Below are 19,060 nucleotides of genomic sequence, written 5' to 3'. Positions count from 1 at the left end.
CCACATTTATAATGTGTATTTTTTAAATTCTGAATATTTGTTCTCTAAAACTCCATTTATTTATTCATTAAACAATACTTATCAACACCCCATGAAGTGCCAGCCCAGCTTCCAGACCAATATGCCAGAACCTGTGCCAAGTTATTGCTCCCTTCGTCCCCAGGGAGGGGCTCCTGAAGGACCCAGGCCATGTCCCCTGTGGCCACAAGTAACCGCTTCTGTTAACTCTAGCGTAACATACAAACATTATTTTCTCTGCATTCCAGATGTGAAAAATTTAGAAAAATCTGGACGTTGGGAATAATTATAGGTAGAAAGGAATGAAATCTGAGGAGTGGGCTCTGGGACACTGCAGCTTTTCTAGGGCAGGGTGAGGTAGTAGGGAGGGATGAGCAACGGGGTCTAAGGTGTAGAGAAAACCCAGTGCTTTGTTCAGGAAGGCTGGAATGTTTCAGGAGGGAGAAAGTGTGAAAAGTATCAGGAATGAGGCAGAGTGGAGAATCTTGTGGATAAGGCAGAGTGGAGAGTCTTGATGAGTCTATTTCAGTGGACCAGCGGAGCCCGATTGGGGAGGGTCTAAGGAGAGAGGAGGAGGCACATTTGAAATGAAGAGTAGACAAGTCTTTCCAGAGATTTTGCTGTAAAGCAAAGAAGATAAATGAGGCACTAGCTGAAAGGAGATGTAGAGTCGAGAGGTAGAATGGAAGAGATGGTGATGGGGGTTTATTTTTTTCTGATGGTTTCCATATTCACAATGAAATACAAAGTGAAGCATCAACAGAGAGTGAGGATGAAGAGGTTGCTTTACAGGTGTTAGGAAAAGGGAGACTGTCCACTAGGTCCTTGGTATTCAGAGTATGACCCCTACCAGCAGCTGAATTCAGCATCACCTGGAGCTGGTCAGAAATGCAGAAGCTCAGGTCTCATCCCAGAGCTAGTGAATTAGAATTTGTACTTTACCGTTTCTCAGGTGATTGATGCACACTAATCTAGGAAATGGGAGAGTGAAAGGGCTTGGGAGGAAGACAGGGCAGGACCAGGGCCTGTGGAAGGCTGGTGTTTGTGGACAGGAGACAGCCCAGCTTGGGTATGTGTTTTCCCCAGCCCCTCACAGCCACAGGGGCAGGCAGACAGTAGAGAAGGTGGGTGTTACTCAGCGCTGGTGGTTTGCCAGGCCTATAAGCAGGTGGGGAACAGCACATAGGTTGAAGGATATGTGTATCGTTGACTGGGGTGCCCAGGAACCTAAGCTGCTCAAGGAGAAGATGGGGGTGTGAGGGGAGGAATGGGAACAGAAGTCCTCTGGAGGGCTGATTGAAAATGCAGTTCCTAGAAGGCAGCCAGACCAACTATTCTGAGTCTTTAGAAATTTAAATTTCTAACAAGTCCCTGAGGGTTTCTGACGAGGTGCCTTCAGCCACACTTTCTGAGACTGACCTAGACTCAGACCACTGGGTCTTCACAGGCAGATGCTCGGCAAGAATCAAAACATGGTGCCAGATGGTGGGATCCCACTGCTTGGGGCCTTGATATATCTGTTAACCTGTGTTACTCCTGACGTGATTATGATGATTCATCGTATTAGAAGATTTATTAGATAACTTAACATTAATGTCTGTAAAATTGCTGTAAGTAACGATGCCCTCTAGAGAGTGTCATGCTCTTTTCAATGGAATTTCATTAAATTCAGTAAACATCTACTTTTAAAACAGGGAATCAAAATTGAACTTAGATGGCATAACTATGCATTTCATATATGTGCCTGTGACTTGAAATTTGGTTGCCCTGCAGCAAAGGATGGTGATTACTGGAGATTGCTTGTTCCTGGAAACTATAAAGTTACAGCCTCGGCACCAGGCTATCTGGCGATAACAAAGAAAGTGGCAGTTCCTTATAGCCCCGCTGTCAGGGTAAGTGATCGTGATAATAGCTAAAATGTATTAAGCACTTACCATGGGTCAGGCATGTTTAAGTGATTATATTTAGCTCTCATAATAATTCTGTGAGATAGAAGCCATTATTATCCTGTTATCCATCTGTTAAAAGATGAGAAAACTGAGGCCTAGCAAAGTTAAGTGACTTGCCCAAGGGCTCAGTGATTGATTTAACACCACTCAGTGTGAAGCTCTATTACCATTTCTCAGTTTTTGAAGAGATCCACCAGAAAATCAAATAAAACCTTAAAAAAATGAAGCTTTTATTTGTTGACCTTGATTTCAATCTCAATAATATTCTGTTCAATTTATCTTTTTATCCCTAGCACCTAGTATAATACCTTACTCAATAAGTATTTGGAAAAATAAATTAGGCCTGCAGGGTAAATTTAGGCATTAACTAAACATTTATTAAGCACACACTATGAGCAAGGCCCTCTATGCTAAGAACTATCAAGAATGATACCTATTTAAGTAAATACCATTTATTTTACTTGGAAGGTGGTGGTGATAAGACCAAAACTACTTTAGAGAAGGATTTTACTATTGTTCTTGTATTACATTACTATGGAATGGCCTACAGAGTTTCCAGTTAAAAAGCTTGAAAAGAATTTATTGTGTTTTTGTTTATGTCCCCAAAGTTTGGAGTATAAATGCTTGGTTTTGCAAACTAAATACCCTGAGTTTTTAACTGTTGCTTTGGTTTCGATTGTGTGTATGTATATATTAGGCTGGATATATATTAAAATCAGGAGGTAAATTTGGGCAAATAAAACCTGGACAAAAGTAGCTCCAGAGCCAGGTTGTAAAAGGTTCAACTATTTTGACCCTTAGCCTTTCTAGCCCGTGTGAGTTCAAGGAGGTATTGAGTAGTCGCTTTCTTAAATAACCACAGGCTCAAGTGGCCAGATCAAAGAACTCTTAGATCCATGTGGAATGGGGCATGGCTATCTCCTGGGCCCGGGGAGGACTGGGGTTTGGAGCTGCATATTTTGAATAGTCCTTTGTGCAGAAGTGTATGAATTCTCCATAGACCTGATGAGGATGCCCAGTTCATAGGAGAGTTGAGTTCCTAGACTACTGGCCTTCGTGGTGGTTTGGAGATGTGCGTATTTCCATCAGTTTCTTTAGCAGATTCAAGGTTCTAGAAAGCAGAACCCTGTGGTTTGGAACACCAGGACACCGAACTGCATTCTTCCATATTTCCCCAGCTTTTAGGAGAAAATTCAAGGTTGGCAGGAGAAGCTCACTGAATAGTCAAAGGCAGAAAACTAATTATAAGTTACATCTTTTTATGGGGAAAAAACTGCCTTTAAACAATCTGCCTCTAAATAATCTGCTTTCCAATAATTCTAGAAATCTATTAGATCAAAGCACATTTGAAACATAATGGCTTTTGATATTTTTTTTCCCTAAAAGTGTCTTGTTGCTTATCATGAGAGGTTTTTTAGGATATACTTTAATTCAGGTGTCTGGATTGAGCCTATTTTAATAAACTCTAAACCTGCTGTTCTTTTCTCAGTTTGATAACAATATATCCTTATTTTCTCCTTTAGGTTGATTTTGAACTGGAGTCATTTTCTGAAAGGAAAGAAGAAGAGAAGGAAGAATTAATGGAATGGTGGAAGATGATGTCAGAAACTTTAAATTTTTAAAAAACCTTCTAATTAACTGCTTTTAATCTATATAATGTAGTATGATGTAATATGGCCATTTTCTTTTAGATTTTGTGCAATTAATATTTAACATTGATTTATTTTTTAATCATTTAAATATTAATAGGCATTACTTAAAATAGACTCAAGTAAAAATATAAGAACTTGGTCTATAATGTTCATTTTCCTACATATAAGATACAGAGGACCATAGAAGAGATTTAAGAGATTTTGCCATTTTAGGTGTAGATGCAATAGTCCATGTACTATTTGCAATACAGAACTTTTTGAGTAATTCTAGCTTTTAAAAGTTAGTGAGTCCTTTTAATGTAATTGGTGACAATGTCACATAATGAATGCCATCAGAAAGGTCCACAGCTATAGCTTGAGTTGTGAGCACTCTACTGCAAGACTTAAACCAGACCTGTGTAAATTGTCATTGTCTCTTGTGCTGACTAGCTATATAAGCATGATCTCGTTAATGCATTCTTGATGGGAAGAAAATGTAAACGTTTAGCAAGAGGTTTTATGAAAGGAATGGAAATTGACTTCTTGCTTGTACATATCGGGGCAATACTGTCATATTATTCAGCTGGCTAACACTGCCTCACAGTGTAGGGTTTCTCTTGGTTGTCGATTGTCCCAGAATTGCATTCTGAATGATTAAAGATTAAAAAATCCCTATGATCTTATGATCTATATTTTAATTCTCTATGATTTTTGGTCTAGAGTTGTGGTCTTGTGATAAAAAACATATGTATTCCCTTGAGAGTGGCCTCTTATTGGTTCATCCTGTATATTTTTAAATTTATTAAGTGACTGTTGTATGCCAAGCACAGTGCAAGCTCTGTGTATATTATTTTGGTGGACAAAAGGTTCTGATTCCATGGATCTTATGGACCAGTTGTGGACATAGACTTTAAATAAATATACACACAAATGAATATGTAATTAAGCATTGTGATGAGTAAAGTGACAGGAAGGACTAGTGTTGAGAAAGAGAATGTCATAACAACTTAATTTAGAGTGGATGAGGGGATTCAGGGATGGCCTCCCAATGCATGTAAGCCCAGACCTAGGCTATGAGTAGGTGTGAGCAATGCAGAGTTACTGAGTGTAAGGGTGTGTGTGTGTGTGCATGGTGGTGGTGGTATGGTTGAGCAATGCTCCAGGTACAGGTTTTTGATTAAATAGTGCTAACCATTGTAATAATAGACCCCCAAATATATACTGGCTTAAACACAATAGAAGTGTATTTCTTACTCAGGTACCTGTACTGGGCAGAAGACAGAAAGATGAGATTGCTTTTCTCCCCCAGTCATTCTGGGTCTCATTCTGACAGATGATCTTCCATCTTCTACATGTGGCTGCCAGAGTTGCCTGGTGGTCATCTCCATTGCAGCCAAGGGGAAAGGGGAAAGAGCACGGAGGAGCATGTAGGGGATGTCTGTATGGGCCAGGCCTGGAAGAGGTATACGTGACTTATGATCACATCATATTGTCTAGAATTATATCCTCTGGCTATAATGACTGCAAAGGAGTCTGGGAAATATAGTCTAGCAGCACACCTAGGCAGGTGAAGAGAATATGATCTTTGGTGAGCATGTAACAGCCTCTGCCGGATAGAAGGAAGAGTAGGTGAAGATGCATTAGGGTAGGAAAGAACATGGCTTGCTGGAGGACTAGAAAAAGGACAGAATGACTGGAGCAGAGATGTGGGAGGTGGGAAGTAAAGGCCAGGAAAGTTGACAGGTACAAAATCATGCAGGACCTTTTGGACCAGAATTGAGGATTCTGTTTTTAGAATCACTGAATGGTCTGAAGCTAGGAAAGGACATGATCTAATTTAAGTTTTAAAGGTCATTCTTGCCGCTGTGTCCAGAGTAGAAGCAAGAGTAGAGACTAGTCAGGAAGCTATTGCAGGGCCCAGAATAGTGGCGACTTGGATCAGGTTGTGGCAGTAGAGATGAGAAGAAGTGCGTGGTTTGTGATGTATTTCAGAGGTGGAATTGACAGGCCTTGGTGAGACATTGGATGTGGGTGATGAGGAGGCAGGTGTCACAGATGACATCATGTTTCTAACTTGACCAAATGGGTACGTGGCATGTGGCATATTGGAGAAGCAGCAGATTGCAAAGGTGAGAAGAAAAAATTTCAGTATAGGAAACGTTAAGCTTGAGATGCCTATGCTTGTGATATATACAAATGGAGGTGTTGCTTGTATGGCTGCATAGTCTGTGTGAAGCTCTAAAAGAGGCCTGGGATTGGAAATAGAGATTTGACAGTAGTTGACATATACATAAGGTGCTATATTATTTAATTATCCGAACAGGGCAGTTTTGAGAATGAAAGGGGCACAACTAATTTTGCCAGGATGGCAAGTACAATTCAGAACTGCCAAGGGCAACTTGGGAGTAGGCTTACCTACCTATAGATGGTATTTAAAGTCATGGGAATGTATAAGATCCTCTAGGAAGAGCCCATAGAGTTAGAAGGAAAATAGGATCCGGACTGATCTCTGAGGAACTTCAGAATTCTGCTCCCTGTGTTTCATCTCAGACAGGATAAGCTAGGTTATGCTGCAGTAAGAAGCAAAACCCTAAATCTTAGTGGTTTAACTTAGTAATTTCATGAAATGCCTATAGGTCCCTGTAACTTTCCAGGAAAGTTGTCCTGCAGCGTGTAGTGACGCACCAGGAATGTTTCAGGCTCTGCTGTGGCTCTGCTGTCTCAACATAAAGTTTCCTTAGTCTCTTGTCTTAGATGCAGGGACAGATACCTGGAGTCACTTCCGTCCACAGCTTATTGACAAGACCTCGGCGCTTAGCCTCGTTGAACCAGAGCATTTGGTGAGCAACACTGTCACCACCTTAGTCTTTGCTTCTGGCCACCAACATACCTTTGCTCTTCTTTTTCCAAATATAGATTTCACCTGGCTCCTCCACAGGGGAGGCAGCTTAAAGTCACAGCAAATCAAGGCTTTGAGCTTCAGGTTTGGGATTTTTGAGGAGTCCCATGATAGCCTCTGTATGAGGTCTGCATATGGTCACTCTTGCTCCAGAAACTTGTGAACTAAAAAGAGAGGTTCTTTGCATCCCTCACACCCAACATACAGTGACAGAACAGAGTCAACACTCCATTCAGAATGGTAAGGAGTAAGAGGTGCCCAGCATTCACTGATCTGCAGCAATTCTGAAATCTTGCTGAACAGATATTTTATAGGCCTCCTCTTCAGGGGATGAAGAATGTTCCTGGATTCAGAATTGATTCTACGCTCTGGGAAGCACTTCCTTCCTCATTGTTCCCCGTGGCCATGGCCTTGCCTTCTTGAACGTCTGTCTCATTCACTCAAGACCTAGGTTGACAGAGGCCCCAGGTCACTGCAGCAGTGGGTAAGAGAGACCCAAGAACCAAGAACAGACTTGCCTTAGGCTGCAGGTGACACGTCAGCCCTGCTCACAATTCACTGGGCAGGACTAGGCACATGGCCTTGCCTAACTGAACAGAATGCAGGAAATACTGGGGGGCAAGTAGAATTTTGGCCTCTGCCACAGGGCCATGCAGACAAATCCACCACTCATTTAGCAGTTGGAAGGAAGGTGTTAATTTCACATAGTTCTACCCTTATAGCAATTTGTGATTATGATACAGGGTTTCAAAGGTCCGAACTATCCTGGTCAGATTGCTCAGATTTTATCTGATGAGGAGTCTCGAATTGAGTGTTGTTGAGAAGGACTCTCCTTTCATTTGGTTAAAGTTTCTATGTTGAAGGACCCCTACTGGAATGAGACTCTTGGCCTCTAGTCCATCCCTCACTCACTCTTTCCTACAGAGAAGCCAGCCACTCACTTGTTAGGTGATGACTGGTGAGCTAATTGGGTGGAACAAATCTATTAATATAAAAGGACAGTAATCTTCCCTTACCCTCCCTTCCCTGCCCCAGGCAGGGCAGCTCCAGACTCTCCCCCAGTCACTGAGGGAGGCTTTGTGTGTGTGGGCGGTGCTGGGATGCAGGAAGGACTTGTAGGGTACAGTATTAATAGGCTCTTTTGTCCACAGATCTAAGGTCACTTTCTCCAATCAGTTTATCAGTACTAAAGCTGACAGTTTAACCTGTTGGTCTCCTGTGTCTTATTTTTCGGCTGGTTCTGAACTCAGGAATGGAAGAATCCCTAAAACCTTTAAGAGATATAAATAATATGTTAGGTGTAGTGCTTTTTTTTTTTTTTTTCAAACGTGAAATGGGACCAGCACCTCTTGCATTCTGAATATTGTACTTCTCTTATCTCTAGGATGATACTTACCTTTTTTGGAGGTTATGTTGCATTGTTGCCTCACATAAATTTGGCATAAATGTAAACTCTGAACTAAGGGTTTTGATTTGGTTTGAAACTACAGGTTAGAGCAGACAAGAACATGGGGGATATGAGAGCTGAGCGTTAAGCAGATCGGACTGTGAACAACAAGACCAAATTTTTTTAGGTAACGAAAATCAGAAAGGGAGAAGACTGGGCAGTTGATCTTAATGAAATAATGAACATATTTGAACTTTTTTTTCCCTCATTGACAAAATCAGACATTACTATGGAAGGAATAGCTAATGTCAACTCACATTTTGATTTTCAATTCTTCACATAAACAAAGATAAACGTGTGGAAGGGGAACTATGAACTTCGATATTCATATTTTATTTATACAACCTCTGAAATCTTTCAACAATTTGGTGTTGTGGGAGAGTAAAAACCCATCATTTGTTCCAACATACGACTCAACTTGTCTTTTCAAAATTCTCATGAGGATTGTCTTCTGTGGTCAGGATTGGATGGCATTTGGGGTGTCTGCCTCAGGAAAGTCCGACAGAATACTGCTGACTTTCAGGTCTCATTTTATGTCTGCACTACTTCCTGCTTTTGCTGTTCTTAGGTAAATATTGTTCTAGGTACTTATGAATGTTCTGATTCTTTATTTCTTTCTACTAGACAGCCAGCTCAGTTATAACTTGAGTTTGTAGCATAGTGTAGTACATACCTTTAGTTTCATGTGATTAATTTAAATCATTGCAAATTACCTGAGAATCAGTGTTTTTAAAAACAGAGCAAAACTTAGTTGGGTTAAGGGTCCTCAGTGCAACCCAGGCAGATATTGAAATATTCTGCAATGGCTGAGAAAAGAAAAATCACCTTATGAAGCTTCTAGGAAATGTTTATGATGCCAGGGGCCACAAGGCTGTTTTTGTATTGCTCTACTTTTTTCTGCCTCTTCTAGTTTTTAAACTATCTTAGCTGTTTTTCCCCTTTCCCTTCCTTTTCCTTTTTCCATTCTTCTCTTTTGATGTTTCATTCATCAGTTACCAAATGCTCATCCTGTGGTCTCTCCCAGAGAGCCAAATAGCATATCTCCATGGTCCATGGCCATGGCCATGGTCATCATCATTACATCACTAGCATCCTCACCACTACTGAGCATGTATTTGTGCCACACTCTGTGCCAGGCACTTTGAAATGCCATATTTTGAAACCCCACTGCAGCACTGAAAGAAGTGTCGCAGCATTTCTATTTAACAGATGAAGAAACAGATGCAGAACTTAAATTCCTTACCTCATGCAGCTGGTAAATGGCAGACCAACATTAAAACTCCTAATTGCTTGACCCTGAGCCTGTCCTGTTACCTCATTTCTCTAGCATGACCCAGAAAGAGTTGTATTCTTCTTGATTAAACATATTGTTTTATTCTTTTGATTACTTCACATATGCTGATTGCTGTGCTTAGGGTTTCTGGGGAGTATTTATTACCTACTCTGAAAGAAACCCTTTAAAGATAATTTTAAAACATTTTGCAAATAAATACAATAAGGTCCTGTTTTATAGTTTCTTGTTACATGGAATTAGTATGAATCAGTTCGTTCCATCAAGTACCCTGTGGACATGGTAATGTTTGGCCCTGACATGAATGCCGTAGAGAGATGCATTTCAGGATTTACTAGGACATGTCAGTAACTGACAGCAAAGCAGGGCCGGTGAGGAAAGTAGAGCTTGGCACCACTACTGCCCCCTATTGCTCTCTTCCTCTGAGGAGGCAGGGATTCCTGGGCAGCTGACCAACTGCAGGCTCTGGTTGCAGAAGTTGTCTGTCTTGAGGTTGTAGTCAGGACAAGCTACAGCAGGAGTGGATGGGAGGGTATAAAATGAAATGCTAAGGGCCCTAAAATCCAGTAGAAATTGATGTAGACAACACTTCAATAATGGGATGAAGGGATCAAGACCCTTAGTGTTAAGGCTGCTCTCCATGCAGAGAGAGGCTTCTGCTCGTGGACAAAGCTCCCAGTCGGTTTACAATTCTAGGAGGAAAGCTGGCAAAGGGGGCACCTCCGATGCACATATTAAATGAATTAATGTGTGTAATGCATTTTGAAAACTGCCTGGCATGTAGCAAGTGCTCAAGAATGTAATTATTGCTATTATTAATCAACGATGTGTTATTATTACTCAAAGATGTGTTATTATTTTTATTACTACTGCTGTTACTGCAAGGTAGGTTATGAGATTTGGTACTGAAAAACTGGGACCATGGAAGAAACCCGGGTAAAAGACCCACAGGTGGGACCAGTGCTTGGAAATGAGGTGAAAACCTAGTTATCAGAACTGCAATGGTGTAATATCGAGATGGAGATAAGACTCTTGGAGCTGTTTAAATATCCCTCTGTTAGATCAGGATCAGTCCAGGCAGCTGAAGTTGACTTGAGTCTGACGGTGGTACCAGTGGGCAGAAAAGGGAAAAAGATGGGGGCCTCATGCAAAAGGGTCTTCTTTTATTTTATTGTAGAGTGTCTAGTTTATTATGAAAGTCTTCTCCCAGTATGTACACAGGAACCCAACTATAAGTTTATCCTGCCCACCCCACCCCCACCGGCATACCAGCAGCAACAGGGTTCCTTCGTGGTACCTAGAAGAACCGCAGAACTGCTGGGGTGAAAACATCATCGATGTTTTAAAGTACCTGTGAAACAGATGCAATGTTTAAAGTGTTTTTAAAGTACCCTGTGTTGTGTACTTTACACACTCTGAGGCAGTGTGATAAGGCTCTCAACACAGCGGCCTATCCAGGTAAGGTCATCCACCAGATGCCTTCTTCCAGGGCTAAGAGAGACTCTCACTACACACGAGGATACTGAGACCCAAACTCCAAAAGCCAGAGCTAGGGTCCAGGGCACTGGTTCTTCTACCGCACCAGCGAGACACATCAGAATGACTGGGAAGCTTTCAACACTACACCTACAGGGCCCCACTCGGAGTCAGAGGGTTTGGAGACACCGTGACCAGGTGCAGAGGAGTGAATGCTCAGAGAGCAGGGATGCAGGTCGTCGTCATTCCTTGCCCTCCTTTTTTCACAGTTGTATATAACCAGATACATACAAAAACATACAGTTCACTTTTATTTAAAATCAAATGGGCACTATGCTTTCAAGTGCCTAATTCCCACTTTAAAACTTCATGCTGTGGCACAGGGATATCGGCTCGGTGCTTTGTGACCGCCTGGAGGGGTGGGATAGGGAGGGTGGGAGGGAGGGAGACGCAAGAGGGAAGAGATATGGGAACATATGTATATGTATAACTGATTCACTTTGTTATAAAGCAGAAACTAACACACCATTGTAAAGCAATTATACCCCAATAAAGATGTTAAAAAATAAATAAAATCAACTATATTTCAATTAAAAAATAAAAATAAAATTCTAAAAAAAAAAACAACTTCATGCTGGATGCTGGTGGCAAGCCAAGATACTACTTTTTTATGCATTAGATCCCACACTGGGCTTTAGGAGGTAGACCATAAGAAAATAATTCACCGTCATCCCCCTTTGCCATGAGACCGGTAGCTCTATTCTGCCAGGTATTGATAAGAGAAGGCAGCAAATTGGTGGACAAAACTCTTGTGGGAGAGACACCTGGCTGGCTGAAATGCCAGACCCCACACCAGAGGGAAACTGGCCCCTCTTAATCTAGAGTTATTCTCGGACCAGCATGGACAGCACCTAACCAACCATCTGCTACAATGAAAAGCATTAACTGACACCCATCCCTAGAAGCAAAATCAGGTGGGGGTGAAAGTTTTCTTTGCAAAACAAACATGGCCGTGTATACAGCTTGTCCTCCAGCAAGGCTAAGTTGAGGGGACTTGAGTATCAAGGATAAGGAATTTAAGCCATTGATCAGGGTGCCACTGGGACTAGAAAAAGAGGTGTTACTATAAATTCCCTACAACAAAAAGAGGTCTAGAGCTTGATAAGGTTACGACAAAGGTCTCCTTTTGCTTGGCATCTCAGCCAGTTCTTCCCTGATGTGCTGCAGAGAAACCTCATCTCTTTTCAGCTTTGCTCGCTTCAGTGCTTCCTGGTAGATCTCTTCTGCTTGTGCATATCGTTCTCTGTGCATCAGGATCACAGCCAGATTCCTGAGCAGCACGTGGAGCTCAGGGTGCCCCACCTGTCTCGCCAGGTCTGGTGCCCTCTGCGCGTGAAAACAGGCCTCATCGGAGCGGCCCTGTGCATCCAGGGTGGTGGCCAGGTCACTCAGCAGCACGATGGTCTGTGGGTGTCTTTCTCCTAGTATTTCTTCAGAAATCTGCAAAGCTTTTCCATTCGTCCTTTGTGCCTGTGATGGCTGCTTGGAGAACAGAAGGTAGCGGGCATGGGTGTCTAGGCATGTGCCCAAGAGGAGGTGGGTGTTGGCTTTCTCTTCCACTGACAAAGTGTCTTCTGATAATTCCTTTTCTCTTTCAATTTTTTCCTCTAGAGTTGAAATGCAGAATTCATAACCAACAAGAGTCAATTCCTGTCTACTCTGAGCAGCATAAATAGTGGCCAGCTTTAGAGAGATTTCTATTATTGCATTGTCTTCCTGTTCCATGGCCCTTCCAAGCATTGTTGGTTTAAAAAGTTTTCCCACCCAATCGTAAGTGTAAGTGATGGCCTTCTTGTTATCACTCTTATAGGCAAGATGAAGAGCATCACGCAAAATTAGCTCTGCCTCTGCTGGCTCATCTTTCATGATGCACAACTGCCAGCAGTGGCAGCAGGCCCGGGCTCTGGCCACGCGGCGCCCCTCAGCACGGCAGCACGTACACTGCGGGCGCCGGGCCTCCTGCCGGCACCGGCCCCGGCCCCGCCGCCCTGCCGCAGCCGGTAACAAAAGGGTCTTCTTTAGTAATATTTTTAGTGTCAACTATAGCAGTTTTTGAATAACTTAAAATGATCTAAAATAATTATTCGTGTTTTTTCTACTCATTTCTGTGTTTAATCAGCAACGATTTAATATTAAGTCCAGAATGATACAATGAAAAAGAGCAATAAAACCATAATGAATTTATACTTCAAGATTTGTGAGGTTAGTGTCCAACCTCCACTGTGAAAACTTGGTGTTTCTGAAATGTCATCAGCTAAACATCCATGTGGCGAGTACAGTGGTGGAAGATGGTGGGACACGGGGTTACTGGGCATGGGTGTCTGTCCTCAGGTATCTGTTGGAAGGATGATGATGTGAGAGAGGAAGGTGCATGGTGTCAGGTGAGCAGCCTTCCCTTGAACAAAGGTGTCCCAACATCGACCCACAAATACAATCAGAGCCTGATCAACAGGAAGCAATCCATCTGACACATTTAGAAAACTTATGGGGAAGAAAACACTGATGAAATAATAGTCACAGGGCTTCCCTGGTGGCTCAGTGGTTGAGAGTCTGCCTGCTGATGCAGGGGACACGGGTTCGTGCTCCGGTCTGGGAAGATCCCACGTGCCGCGGGGCGGCTAGGCCCATGAGCCATGACCACTGAGCCTGCACGTCCGGAGCCTGTGCTCCGCAACGGGAGAGACCACAACAGTGAGAGGCCCGCATACCGCAAAAAAAAAGACATAAATAAACTGCCCTTTTTACTGTATAAACACTTAAAATGTACCTACTGCAATTGCTATAGAACTGGAAGAAATACAGTCTTTTTCTCATATTTCTTTCCTATATGATTTTTCAGAATTAAACTGTAACTGGCTCTGTGTCTTAAAATTGATCTGGCTGAAAACCTATTCATGGACTTTAAAAAACTGACTAGTGAATAATGAATTTCTAAGGAATCACTAATTGATTAAAATAAAACAAAGCATAACACATGTACAAAATATGTAAACAATGATACAGTGACTTTTTGAATAGCTTAATCAGTGGATGAGTTAGTCAAATTTCATGAGTTTGAACATCATAATAATGCATTCTCCTTGTCTTGATTAGATGACTTACGATTTTCCAGTGAACAAACATTCTGGCTAAATCTGCTGTTTCTTCTCACATTTTACACTAATATTTATACTTGAAATTCCTGAAAAATCAGCCCTGACACCACCACGCCCACTTCCATCCCTGCCCTTGCAATGAAACAGTCTACAAGCAGCTGGCCACAGTCATTTGCCCACAGCTACCCTCCAGAAACTTCCCTGCAGATTTTCCTTTGTGTTTATTTTAAACCTTAAATTTGAAGAGCAAGATGTTGAGGAAAACATATTGAGCCTGACCAGGGCTCTGTGCAGTTGTTGGAGTCCTGGTTCGTCTGGTCACGTGAAACACGGCTGTGGGATTTGGAGTCTGGTCAGAGAAGATTAAAGCGGCGGTGGTGCAGCATTCTTCACTTTAAACCTCAATATACTTCCCTGTGCACTAAATACACAGAGGTATTTCAAAGCCAAGTGTGTGTATGATTAAAGTAAGAAAGCGCCAGCTGTGTGTGTCCACCTCAAGGTCCGGCCACATGTGCTCTGTCAGTCTGCAGGAGGCACCGACAGACAGGCAGTGCTAACAGGCAGATGTGGAAAAGGGATTAAGTGCTGGAGTTTTGGCTGAGTCCTTCGCCAAGTGAATGGTCCTGCAGGCTCCTGCCCGCACAAACTTGGTCATGGTATCTCTTCTTCCTTTTATTCACCCACACAGAAATGAGAATGCGACCCCCTGGCAATCACAGCACGAGATAACATAAACTCTAGCTTCGTATCTGGGGCAGCTGTGAGCCTCCATAGACTGTATGTGGCCTACCTGGACAGATTCTTTGGGATTATACCTAAACAAGGAAATGGAAAGGCAGAAAGTTATTTTTTCCCCACTTAGGAGTCACTTTCAAACCTGGTATCGTTATTTTTGAGTTTTTGCAACATAAAACATGCACCCAGTTCTTTCGTATTTCTTCTTTTCTGTTTTCCTGATCACGTGTGTCTCAGGCACATTTTATCTGTCATGAGTCTCCATAACTTCCCATCGCCCGTGTCTTTCTGTCTCTTCTGCCGCCTCTATCTTTACCCCCCGGCACTCTCCCCCTCTCCCCTCTGGCCCTCTCTGGGTCACGACCGCATTTAGCCAAGATAGGGCTGAGGTCAAGCTGCCTAGGTGTCTCCTTCCTCCTCCTTCCCACCGGCCCTCCCTCTGGGAGGGGCCGTCCTCAGTCTCAGCCTTTATCTGGCAGCTCGCCCTCTAGAGGACCCCATGGATCTTCTCACAACCTCTAATCCCAGTAACCCCAGCCCTGACCCTGGGAGCCCAGATCCTAATTCTGGAATGTGTCTGGCTTATCTGCAATCAGGTCCCTGAGTGAAACAGAAATTTAGTAGAGAATTAAGTTGCTTCCTTCTCTATTGACAAATGAGAGACTGCAACCTGACTAACTTAACACTGGGAAAAATGAGCTCAAAAGAGAAAGCCCTGGGCTCTGCTCAGGAGACCTCACTGAATGATAGGTGGGGTGGGCTTGACACCTTCCGGAAGCTCAGTCTCCTCATATTAACTAGAAGACAGTATACTTGTTATTAAGATATTTATTAAAGTTCTTTTCCTGATAATTCCATAAGCCTACAAATAGGAAATTCTCTACAGAATGTAAGGGAAGGTAAAAATGGAAGGCACACTAAGATCTTTAGGTTGTGGTATTATGTTTTGGTTAAAATGTACCACGGCTCAGACATAGCTTTGTAAGGGCCAATAAAATCTGGCCATAAAAAAGTTATGGCTCCTAAGTGTCGGTAACATGACTTCCTGAGCAAGACAAGCACTCAAGTCCTTAGACACACTCCCTCCACCACACACCCCTCACAGAGGGGATCTCAGGAATGTAAAGAAGCCCAGAGTCTGGTGTAGCAGCTTTACAGGGAGAGGAATCGGTGAAAACTGGTGCTATAATGAAGGCAAAGGGCAAGGCGGGGAGGTGGCAGACTGCGTACTGCAGCTGGTGTCAAATTGGGAGATGGTGCTCTGGGTACAGCTCTGTGCTCCTGACACAGGAAGTATCTCTATCTCCATCTCCATCTCCATCACTGTGTCAGCTATGCCCAGGAGCTGTTAGCACAGAGCCCTGAGAGGATCCTGTCCTGGAACCAGAGATGTGAGAGAAGAGGACAGGTAGGCAGATGGTGGTGCCACTTCTATCTTTGTCTACTCTCTATTATTAAATAGACCTGTTTCTTTTTCATTATTTAGGATCTTGCATTAAGAATGCCCAATTCTTAGAGCTGAAATGAGCTGTCTTTAAACTTCTCACCATAGCTTAGAGTACATTTTAAAATAGTTTTCCTGTTACTTACCAGAATAGTGTTGAAGAACAAATGAGATTATGAGATTAATGAGATTATAGCTAAGGTGCTATTATATTGATACATGTGAGATCTTGGTGACGTATATTTCCATATATGCATGTGTGCCAAGTAAGAGCTAAACAGTTAAGATGCTGTGGGTGGAAATTGTGCATAACTGTTTGGGAAAATGTATTTCTGAATTTTAAAAGGGATACTATTGATTTTTTCTTGCAGTAGGTTGCTTTGCTAAAAGATAAAAGCAAGTACGTAACAGCAGCCAAGTGATAAAAAAGACACTCTGGCTCCAGCTGCTTTTGGTAATCTGCAGCCACAAATATTCTTCATGGTATAAATGCTCTTAGTAGAGTTCAGACAGATCATGCAAATTTTTAGTTTTAAAATATTGTCATTTATGTGAACTTGTGATGTGTTTTGAATGTCAGACTTTGTCATGGTCTTACAACTCTTTTTTTCCCTTTCCTTTAAAGACCATCATTTTGGAGACAAGAAGGAGGCTAGAGGATGAGGGTCAGCCAGTGACTAATGTTGCAGGATGCAATATAACCCTAAACAACAGTAGCCCCCACTGCTATTCTGCGGCATTCGGTGTCTCGTGTTTGCTGGAAGTCAAATGTCAGAGGAGGTTCCTCACACTCATTCTTTTCGTTTTTCTCAATACAATTCCATACTGCTGATGGTTGGTGAAAAGTTCTTGGCACAGGGTCTGGGTAAGTGCTCAACAAATGCTACGTGTTAAGTCTGCTTCTGGTTTATTCTGCACCCTTTGAACGGTGAATTACAGGATGTGAGAGAGAGAGAGAGCATCACAGTCTGTCAGGAAAACAAGCCCCGCTGGGTGCCCAAGATCTAGAATAAATTAAGATGGGAGAGAATGAACTCAGGTTGCATGAGGGAATGAAGGCAAAGGACAAACATCCCTGTCCTCTTGCCCCATCCTGTTGGGTTTCTTTGGAATCCCCTTTGAGATAACCCCAGGCGTTCCTGCCCTCTGAGCTCAAAGACCATCAGGGCCCTGGATGGCAGGGTGGGTGGATGATGCAAATCACATGTGAAATAAGGGGCAGCAAAGTGGTGGACTTGGTACCAAGATGAGGCCTGGGATGTTTCACAGGTGTTTTAAAAGCTGTTGGAGAGAGTCTTTGGTAAGAGAAGTGACTGCTCTTCATCAGGTTTTTGCTGCAGATGAATTAGGTAGAAACTCTGCAGCCCAGTGGGGACACTCACTGCAATCACCTCCTCAGGTGTCCACCCCTGCGAAGGCCCAGAGCACGGTGAGTCCAGGCAAGGGCACTGGCTCTGGGGAAGGACAGCTCTGGGTTCCAGTCCAGGCTCAGCCACTTAGAAACTGTGTGATGTTTGGCAAGTTATTTAATCTCTCAGGGACTTAGTTCCATAATCCAAAACCAAATAAAAATACCCCCTTTGCCTGGTTTTTATGAGGATTACTTGAGATAAAGTATACAAAACCTCTGCTTATAGAGACTGAGCCATATCTTTTTCCTGGACAAGTTCATGATTTAGGGAAAGCAGCCTTCCACCTTTTTAAAAGACTTATGATAAGTTAAAACAAACTTAAATAAGGTTACCAAACCATGTAACCAGCTTAATTTGCATAGAAACAATAGAAATGTTTCTTAGACACATTACTGAGCAGTGAAAAATCCAAGATTGTTCTGGCCAAATTAAGAAAAAAACAAATAGAGTCTAGGGATGTTTTTCATTTTATGTATGAAATAAGGAAATGGCAAAGGAAGACTGAGGCTGTCTTAGCAACGATCGTTCAAGGAAAGCAAGACTTCCATTAGCATTTAGCTGCAGGTTAATATGTTTTGGTGAGAGAGGATTTGGGGTTAGTTTTAGAATTTTTGTCTGAAATCAGCAATTCCTTTTTCCAGAGATCGCATGGAGTCAGGTAATGTCAAAACAGTGAAAACACAGAAGTGAGATGAGAGGGTTATTCTGGACCAAAATACTGGTGGGGTGTATGTTCCCCAAGACTCAGGTAGTAGCAGTTGTAATAATACTCAATGTTGATAATAACGATGATGATAATAATAGTTGTAGGTGGCATTAGAGGGGAAGTTACTGTGCAACAGGGAACAGGTCAAACACATTCCCTGCCTTTGCTCCTTTACTCTCCCTAACAACACTCGGTACTATTTTTGATCCCCATTTCACAGATGGGGGAATCAAAGCACGGTTAGAAACGCTGTCAGTGAACAAGTGAGAGGGGGACTGGGGAGCCTGCATTTGCAGCTCCTGGTGAGAAGCGTCATCTGGCATCTCTGAGATTACGGCTTCTGATAAACTTCATAGGGTTAAAACGGATTTGTTCACTGTTAATGCACTGACAAATTATTTTCCCACCTCACATTCCTGCAATATTCCTGTGGCTCAGGACTTCTCAGCCTCAACACTGTTGACGCTTTGCAACAGATAATTCTCTGTGATGGGGGCTGGCCTGGCAGCTGTGGGGTGCTTAACCGCCTCTGTGCACTAGATATGAGCAACGCCTCTAATTGTGACCACCAAAAATGTCCCCAGACATTGCTAAATGGCTCAAGGTGTGTGTGTGTGTGTGTGTGTGTGTGTGTGTGTGTGTGTGTATGTGGTTGGGAGGGGGGTGATAATAGCCCTTGGCTGAGGACCACTGCTTTAGAGTATATAGAAACGCTTCTAACATAATCCTACAAATGTCATATATAGGTTAGTTATAGGAAAAGTTGCCTTGCCCAGGAACTGGTTATCTAGAATGATCAGCACTACAGAAATCATGAACACTAGTGAGCCCACTGCCCTTTCCTTTTAAAACCACAACTCGTCTTCCTTTGCAGGAGCATTGCTGCTGGAATAA

At 42.7% G+C, this 19,060-nt stretch overlaps 1 protein-coding gene and 1 pseudogene across 1 annotated transcript in view; one reads left to right on the top strand and one right to left on the bottom strand.

Moving 5' to 3' along the window:
* Positions 1–4,533, top strand: part of CPE (carboxypeptidase E) — a 110,424-nt gene extending 105,891 nt beyond the window's left edge. The window contains exons 8-9 of the mRNA XM_065877397.1: positions 1,792–1,910; positions 3,491–4,533. Coding sequence (XP_065733469.1) covers positions 1,792–1,910; positions 3,491–3,589 — 218 coding nt within the window. The 3' untranslated portion in view covers positions 3,590–4,533. The remainder of the gene's footprint in view (positions 1–1,791; positions 1,911–3,490) is intronic.
* A 4,414-nt stretch (positions 4,534–8,947) lies between these two features.
* LOC136123140 (tetratricopeptide repeat protein 19, mitochondrial pseudogene) lies at positions 8,948–12,637 on the bottom strand (annotated as a pseudogene).
* Positions 12,638–19,060: the final 6,423 nt, after the last annotated feature.

This window comes from Phocoena phocoena, chromosome 5, assembly GCF_963924675.1.
Source record: "Phocoena phocoena chromosome 5, mPhoPho1.1, whole genome shotgun sequence".
In the NCBI taxonomy this organism is placed as follows: Eukaryota; Metazoa; Chordata; class Mammalia; order Artiodactyla; family Phocoenidae; genus Phocoena; species Phocoena phocoena.
The sequence above is the reverse complement of the archived record's forward strand: the minus strand, read 5'-3'. Positions and strand labels throughout refer to the sequence as shown.